The sequence below is a fragment of the Xiphophorus maculatus genome, chromosome 15, assembly GCF_002775205.1.
Source record: "Xiphophorus maculatus strain JP 163 A chromosome 15, X_maculatus-5.0-male, whole genome shotgun sequence".
Taxonomy (NCBI): domain Eukaryota; kingdom Metazoa; phylum Chordata; class Actinopteri; order Cyprinodontiformes; family Poeciliidae; genus Xiphophorus; species Xiphophorus maculatus.
This window is the reverse complement of record NC_036457.1, coordinates 3,983,381-3,991,772: the sequence shown is the minus strand read 5'-3', so window position 1 is coordinate 3,991,772 and position 8,392 is coordinate 3,983,381. Positions and strand designations below refer to the sequence as shown.

The following is an 8,392-nucleotide window of genomic DNA, read 5'->3' as shown; positions in this document are numbered from 1 at the left end:
TTTTTTTAATTGAAGTATTTATTTTCTTTTTGTTTTACTTCAAACTTCCTTGCATAAACTGATTTTTGCCACAGATTTTGGATTACTACAGTTACATAATACACTGTCCTCAAGTAAACAGGCTACAATTTTCAGTTTTTCACTTATTTTATTGATATAGGTATATATCAATAAAATAGATTTTTCCTAATGTTTCCGAACATTTTTTGTAAGTATGATTGAACAATTATTTCTGTGTGTGTGTTTCTAAGTGCCTTGCTTTTGGCCTTCCTGCACCTTTCCTTTGATAGAACCTATGTAAAATTCTCATGTCTTGGTTTTTTACTGTCAATTTTGGTGTGGGGAAAGATAAAACTTCAGACAACTGTTGTGTTTTCCAGTCCACAATTGCATGCTAAAGCCACTTTTAAAGCATATATTTTTAGAAAATAAATGTGTGGACATAAAAAGTAATTGTTTCAGTTTGTTGAAGGTTATATTGGCAATAACACATACTCAGATTCTGTCTGTTATTGGGGACACTTCAGTGTTTTGTGACATACCTCAAACGTGGTTCTACTGAACAGCTTTCATTTTAATTTTGAAATGGTTTACAAAGAGACTGCAGAGGCGAATTAACTTAAATGCTGTTAACACGGCGCATCAAACGATTACGTTTGAGTTGCACAGTGTCCTTTTTTAAATAGAGTATATTATTATTAAGTATTTTAGGTAAGATTGCAGGAATGTTAAGGTTTAGTAGTCATAAAGTGTCACAGATCAAGAATACAACAACAAAAACAAATCTACGGTCGGACTTTATTCGTGGAACTGGAGAAGCTAGAAGTTGTACTAACCGGACTGATTTGAGAAGGGACCGGAAGTGTCACCGTCCTGAAGTTGTGGTGAAAGTAGCGGAGTGATGAATTTGTTTGTTAAACGTCTTGTTTAGTTTATTACAGTAAACATGGCGGCTAAGCGTAAAGCGGACGCGACGGTTCCTGCGGAGGAGAGCGACCAGCTGCTGATCCGCCCGCTGTGAGTTTAAATCGGACATTTTTATCCACGAGTCCGCTACTCGTACACCAAACTCCATTCACAAAACACAACTTTTAGGATTTTATCGCATATATGTCTCCAAACACATCATGTACTGATTTTATAAATAATAATAAGAATAATCTTCTCAATTCGGTGACAAGTAAAGGTTTGTTGATTATATTTTTAGTAGTCTTAATACACAGATTAGTCCTATTTTCATAATACTTTGAAATCATCCTCCAGCCCCCAGTTTAACTCTAACTTGTTTAATACCATTCTTTGATTGTATGTAATTCAAACTGAAGACTATAAAGTCAGATTTCTATTAAAGCGATATACTGTATGTAATCTGGATGAAAGTTATGGCTTCATGGTGCGTTTGTGTGCAGAGGAGCCGGTCAGGAAGTTGGACGGTCCTGCATCATCCTGGAGTTCAAAGGCAGAAAAATCATGGTAACTCTGTTTTTCTTATTTCCCGGACAAAGTGAAAACCCCAGATTGTAAAACATCTGTTTACCTCCAGCTGGACTGTGGGATCCATCCTGGTCTGGAGGGGATGGATGCTCTGCCCTACATCGACCTGATCGATCCGGCTGAGATCGACCTGCTGCTCATCAGCCAGTGAGTTCAGGAAACCAGCATCAAAACTCTGCAGACCTGCACTAGCGGTGATGTGGATGGTAGATTGGCCAGATCGCTCGGTGCTACAGCTCTGTCCTCTTTCAGCTTCCACTTGGACCACTGTGGAGCGCTTCCCTGGTTCCTGCAGAAGACCAGCTTTAAGGGCCGTACTTTCATGACGCACGCCACCAAGGCCATCTACCGCTGGCTACTGTCTGACTACGTCAAAGTCAGGTGAGTTCAGGAGCTAACATATATAAGAATATCTTGAAATAAATAAATATAAAGTTAAATGTTTAAAAAAATTTAATATAATTTTAAAATGATAAAATTTATAAATAGTTTTTAGAAAATAAATTCATTTCAAAATATGTATAATTATTTCACTCCATATTTAATCATATCTTTGGTGAGGTCAGACTGAAAAGTTTGAGAAACTCAGGACTAGTTTACCTGCTTTCTGTTGGGGGGGGGAAGCGAATTTCTTGCATTTTAATTGTTTGGGGGGACAAAAGTAGAGTCATGCCCAGGGCACCGTTACTGCTAGGACCACCTCTGTTCATGTAGACAAACTTGGTCAGTAAAGTGAATTCTGGTTCTTCTAATGGAAATTTAGCATGAAATGGAAGAAAAGGTCTTGGTGGATGATAACCTGGAGGTCTTCTGATCTGATCAAAATAACCCTTAAAACAGAAACTGCATCCTTTGATCGCTGGAAATGATCAGATTTCTTTCCCTCTGTCTCAGCAACATCTCGGCGGACGACATGCTGTACACCGAGACAGACCTGGAGGACAGCATGGAGAAGATCGAAACCATCAACTTCCATGAGGTGAAAGAAGTGGCGGGCATCAAGTTCTGGTGTTACCACGCCGGCCACGTTCTGGGCGCCGCCATGTTCATGATTGAGATCGCCGGCGTCAAGGTCCGTCTATAAAAATATTAGAAGTTGGAGTGAATATGAAGCACTCTGACTAATAGGAGCAGAGGTTTTCCTTCTCTAAGTGTTTGTGTTTTTGTGCAGCTGCTGTACACCGGGGATTTCTCCCGGCAGGAGGACAGACACCTGATGGCGGCGGAGATCCCCAGCGTGAAGCCAGATATTCTCATCACAGTGAGTCACCAGACTGAAGCAGCTCCTGTAACCCGTCACCAATTCAAACTGTTTAAAACCATTTTGAAGCTTCTGTTAAAGCTGTTTTACTTAATCTGTGCCACACTACAGTGCCCCCTAGTGTTGACTGTAGCCCAAAGCTCTGTTAATGATAACTTATATTTTGTCTTCATTATAGCTAGTAATGACTCTTTAGTGGAGGAGTTTTGACCCATTATGCTTTACATAAATGATGTTAATTCAGACACATTGAAGTCAGTCTTCTGTTATTAAATATCTGTGGATTTTTCCTAACTTCCTCCGAGTTATAAATACTTTCCATTTGGTTTTAGAGCTTTGCTAACTCTAAAGTATTATACCAACATGGTTCTTGATGGAAGCTAAAGCGCTACATCACCATGGTATTTGATGGAAGTTAACGCTAAAGCACTATAGCAACTAGCACTTAGTGGAAGCTAATGCTAAAACGGAATAAAACTAATAAACGTTGAAGGTCCAAGCCAGGAGAATGAGGCTGTTTGTAAAGAAACAGATTCAGGTGAGATTTCAAGTAGTTTCAGTGACTAACCTTCCTGAGAATATCTAGAGCAGGGGTCTCAAACTCCAGTCCTCAAGGGCCGCTGTCCTGCAACTTTTAGATGTGCCTCTGCTGCAACACCTGAATAGAATAATTAGGTAATTAAGGCTCTGGAGAACTGATCTACACAGGAAGGAGATAATTAAGCCATTTCATTCCAGAGTTTTGTACCTGTGGCACATCTAAAAACTGTAGGACAGTGACTGGAGGACTGGAGCTTGACGCCTGTGATCTAGAGGTATCACAAAAGTGTACCAGAACTTTTGAGATGCGCTGACATGTTTTTGTGCGACAGGAGTCGACGTACGGAACCCACATCCATGAGAAACGGGAGGAGCGAGAGGCTCGCTTCTGCAACACGGTGCACGACATCGTGAACCGCGAGGGCCGCTGCCTGATCCCCGTGTTCGCCTTGGGACGAGCCCAGGAGCTGCTGCTCATCCTGGGTGAGTCCAGCTCCATTGCATCCTCTTACCCTACGGCGGTTCTGTAAGTCTGATTGATATGGATCTACTTCTGACCCAGACGAGTACTGGCAGAACCACCCGGAGCTCCACGACATTCCCATCTACTATGCCTCGTCTCTGGCCAGGAAGTGCATGGCCGTCTACCAGACCTACATCAACGCCATGAACGACAAGATCCGCAAGGCCATCAACGTCAACAACCCCTTCGTCTTCAAGCACATCAGCAACCTGAAGGTCGCTGAGCCCGCTCCATACGGCGTCCAGCTGTGGCTCGACCAATCACTGACTGTGTTTGTGTTTTTTGTTTTCAGAGCATGGATCATTTTGACGACATCGGCCCCAGCGTGGTGATGGCGTCGCCTGGTATGATGCAGAGCGGACTCTCCAGAGAGCTGTTTGAGAGCTGGTGCACCGACAAGAGGAACGGCGTCATCATCGCCGGGTACTGCGTGGAGGGAACGCTGGCCAAGGTGACCCTGATCAAAGATTTTGATTCTAATAGGACTGAAAAGCTAGCTGCGCCAACCCAGAGCACTAATAAATATTAGTTCCACTAATGCTAAAGCAAAGATAGTACTTAGTGGAAGCTAGACCCATACACAGTTCACTTTCAAAGCCAGCTAAAGCGCAACTCTAAAAATTGGCCTGCTAATATCAGTTAGCAGAGGTTAGCAGCATTATGTCTGCTGAGATTCAGTTGTGCTGTTTTTAACCCACATTAGAGCTCAGATAAAACTCTCTGGTTGTAATGGCGCACTGACTTCACACCGGCTCACTAAATTAGACGCCTAATCAGCTCAAAGGTTTGGCAAAACCAGAAGCTGGTGGTGCAAAAGCTCCTTCTTGTGGTAGATATGTGTTGTCATGTCTGATAAAGGGCTGTTGTGTCGCAGCACATCATGACTGAACCTGAGGAGATCACCACCATGTCGGGTCAGAAGCTTCCTCTGAAGATGTCTGTGGACTACATCTCCTTCTCGGCTCACACCGACTACCAGCAGACCAGCGAGTTCATCAGAGCTCTCAAACCTCCCCACGTGGTAATCCGGGCTCCGCGCTCCGTCCAGATCTGAGTCCAGATGAAAAAGCTGATTGGTCTTCGTTTGGTCCTGCAGATTCTGGTCCATGGAGAGCAGAACGAGATGGCCCGACTGAAGGCGGCTCTGATCCGGGAGTATGAAGACAATGACGAGGTCCACATCGAGGTCCACAACCCGAGGAACACCGAGGCCGTAACTCTCACCTTCAGAGGAGAGAAGCTGGCGAAGGTTCGTCTCAGCATCTTCGCAAATACGCAATGCAATCCGACGGCGTTTTAACTCCCAGCATGCCCTGCTGCAGGTGATGGGTGCGCTCGCAGACAAGAAGTGCGCTCAGGACCAGAGGGTCTCCGGGATCCTTGTCAAGAGGAACTTTAACTACCACATCATGACCCCAGCTGACCTCTCCAGTACGTAACTGTCCAGTCCAATCACAGAGCTGATGCTGCATGCAAGTTGCACTCAAAACTGGGATTTCAGACTTCCCAGTTGGAAAAATCAACAGGAACACCCTATGAAGTCAGATTTCCTACTGGAAAATTAAGAGCAACTCCAACTCCAGTTACATTTTGTACGGCTGGTTTTACTTTCAAAATGGCCGCTCCTCACATCAACAGTAGTGAGATGTGGGCGGGGTTTCATCTGGTGGACCATCAGCCTGGCGGGCCACCAGGCTTTCCTTTCATCCCCACCAGGCTAAGCATTGTTTTATTTATTTAGTGTTAGTCTTTTTCAGGCTTTGTAGTTGGTGGTTAGTTACTGTTAACCTTTAGTGAACTAAACTTTGAACTAGTTCTTCTTGACTTTGAACTGCCACAATACTGAACAAACTTTTAACTTTTGAGAACTTAAATGCAAACTTACAAACAGCTGGTTTTAAGATGTAACCAGTAGTTTCTGTTCCTTCAGTTTTAGTTTTTCCTGCGGTTCTGTGTCCCTGAATGCATCGCGCCGTGGTGTGTTCATGTTGCTTGGTTCCCTTTCTGTCCAGACTACACGGATCTGTCCGTTGGCATGGTGACCCAGACTCAGGCCATCCCGTTCACCGGACCCATCTCCCTGCTGGTGAGCCAGCTGAGAAACCTGGCAGGTAAACCAAAAACAGAAACTCACCTGAGTTTTTATTTCCAGATGCTTTATGCTAGCCTCTTTTAGGGAATTACTCTGATTCTTTTCTGACTGACAAACATGTTGTCCATGTTTTAAACCTGCTTTACTCTACCTGAGGAGGCCAAGTCTCACTTGCGCTGTTTTGGTGTTTTCTGTGCAGGCGACGTGCAGCAGGTGGAGAAGACGGAGAAAATCACAGTGAAGATCTTTGAAAGCATCACGCTGGTCCATGAAGCCGGCATGGTGCTGCTGGAGGTCAGACTATTCTCTCTTACTTTAAATCTTTATTTATAAGTTGCATCATATCATGGCTAATTTTGTGACAAATAGTACATATTTTGTATTTCTGGTCTTTGGCTTAAATTTTAATAAAACATACTAGGTAATATAAAACCTAAGATTGCACTTTTGATGAAAAAAACAGAAAATATGTTATAGTTTTGGGTATCACTTTACACAATTATATCTTCAAAGTCAAAATATACAAAAGCAATAAAAATATGGAATGCCAGAAAAGCCAAAAATGGCAATCAATTTCAGAGCACAAAAATACATTTCCTTTTTATTATTTACCTTTGGTTAACATATACTTTACTTACATTTAAAATAATAAAATTAAAATAAAAAAAATAAAGTCTGGTAAGGAAATACAGGAAATTGTTTAACAATTGTTCATGTACATAAAAAATTCTAAATATAAATAATGTGTAAAATATAAACTTGAAACATTTATTTGAATTTTTTTCTGTGTAATAAATCAACTAATTTAGTTTTATCTTCATGTTTACTTGCTTACATGAAAAAACACAAACTGTCAATGAACAAATATTTAAATTAAAAACACCATTTTTATGTTTGTAATATTTCTCTAACTAATGTAATATGAAGTTGAATTATTATTTTATACATTTCCTTATTTAAAGGTTTTTCTCTGAGTGCAGCTGGTTGTTTATGTCAAACGTCTCCGTTTCCTCCTCAGTGGGTCGCCAACCCGCTCAACGACATGTACGCAGACGCCGTCGCCACGGTGGTTCTGGAGGTCCAGTCCAATCCCAACGCCCAGAAGTGTCAGTAAATGCAACACGACCGCCTGCAGGGGGCACTCTGGGACTCGGCTGGAGCCTTAACCTTTGTTTGCTTGTTTTTCAGTCCTGGACAGCAGGAAGGAGACCTTCGACATGGAGGTGTTTGTGGAGCGTCTGGAGCTCATGATGCAGTGAGTCCACGTGGCACACAAACCGCTGTTTTCAAAATAAAAGCCTGACAACTGGAGCAGCAACCTGAGCGCTTTGTGTTCCAGTGACATGTTCGGGGACGACTGCGTGAATTTCAAAGACAGCAGGAATTTGTTTGTGACGGTGGACGGCGCCACGGCAACAATCGACCCGGAGACGAGAGTGAGTACAAAAAAAGTCAATGTTTCAATACAGCAGCGCCCTCTTCAGGTTGAGAAGATTTCTGTTTCCTTAAAGGGGCAGTATCATGTAAAATATACAAAAGGAATAAAAGTACGGAATGCCATAAGTACCAATAAATACATCTGCTTTTTAATACTTCTCCTGGTTAACATATACAGTCAATACATTAAAAGAATTCAAAACTTTAACAGTCAATGTTATTATATAAAATCTACTTTTTTGAGCTTTACATCATGTTATGTTATTTCTGTAGTGTTGCCTTGATTCTTTCATGCATGTTTGAGAAATGTTTTAATCTCCATGGCAACCTAGCTCCATCTTCGAGGACACAGCTCCTTCCCCTCTCAGCTCCTTCAGACTAGCCAGCAGCAATTAGCAAACAGCTGGTGGAACCGCTGAGCTCGTTATAGGAGCTGCTGCTCAGAGCAACGCTGGTAAAAACTTAAAGGGTTAATAGAGGAGCCATGTTGGGACGACTTCCTGAAGGCGGAGTTTTTAAAAAGACAGAGACCCAATTTGAAGGCGAAACATTTTGTTGTCAAATTTCTTTTTAGTCATATTTGATGTAACATTTTTGTAACAACTGAATTTGACCATGCAGGCGGTGACGTGTCCGGACGACGAGCCTCTAAGGGAAATGATTGAAGTCGCCATCCATCGACTCTTTGAGGCCCTCACACCTGTCTTCTGACAGGCCACGCCCCCTTTATTCCAGCACATTATTTTTTTACAACGCAGCTGTTGTCAGATGTCCGTAACGATTGTTTTTGTACAAAATAAAACAAATTTTGTGAGATTTTTCTGACTAGTCCTACTTTTCTTACAGGAAATTCTGTGTTTAGTTTGACAATTTTTGAAAATAAATCTCATTAATTCCTGTTGTTATTTATTTAAATTTGTTCTGGAACAGGTAGTATCTTATTAACTATATATTTTATTTAAAATTGACCTGTTGGAATTATATAACTGTGGAAGAAAAATGATTTTTTTGAGATGTTCCTTACACTCAGAGATGTTCCCGCTCT

At 41.9% G+C, this 8,392-nt stretch overlaps 1 protein-coding gene across 1 annotated transcript; it reads left to right on the top strand.

Moving 5' to 3' along the window:
- The first annotated feature begins 848 nt into the window (after positions 1-848).
- LOC102220704 (cleavage and polyadenylation specificity factor subunit 3-like) lies at positions 849-8,164 on the top strand. The gene is made up of 18 exons (XM_005808685.3): positions 849-1,017; positions 1,410-1,473; positions 1,544-1,641; positions 1,747-1,875; positions 2,389-2,566; positions 2,666-2,755; positions 3,628-3,778; positions 3,858-4,033; positions 4,111-4,269; positions 4,693-4,839; positions 4,915-5,067; positions 5,141-5,249; positions 5,831-5,929; positions 6,110-6,204; positions 6,929-7,016; positions 7,099-7,165; positions 7,250-7,346; positions 7,969-8,164. The coding sequence occupies exons 1-18, from the start codon at positions 947-949 to the stop codon at positions 8,056-8,058; spliced, it is 2,061 nt and encodes a 686-aa protein (XP_005808742.1). The 5' UTR covers positions 849-946; the 3' UTR covers positions 8,059-8,164.
- The last annotated feature ends 228 nt before the right edge of the window (positions 8,165-8,392 follow it).

Excerpts from the sequence above, each read along its gene's own strand:
- LOC102220704 (XM_005808685.3), top strand. The coding sequence starts at position 947 with ATGGCGGCTAAGCGTAAAGCGGACGCGACGGTTCCTGCGGAGGAGAGC. Across the intron at positions 1,018-1,409 it reads CAGCTGCTGATCCGCCCGCT|AGGAGCCGGTCAGGAAGTTG; the intron begins GTGAGTTTAAAT and ends GTTTGTGTGCAG. Across the intron at positions 3,779-3,857 it reads GGAGCTGCTGCTCATCCTGG|ACGAGTACTGGCAGAACCAC; the intron begins GTGAGTCCAGCT and ends CTTCTGACCCAG.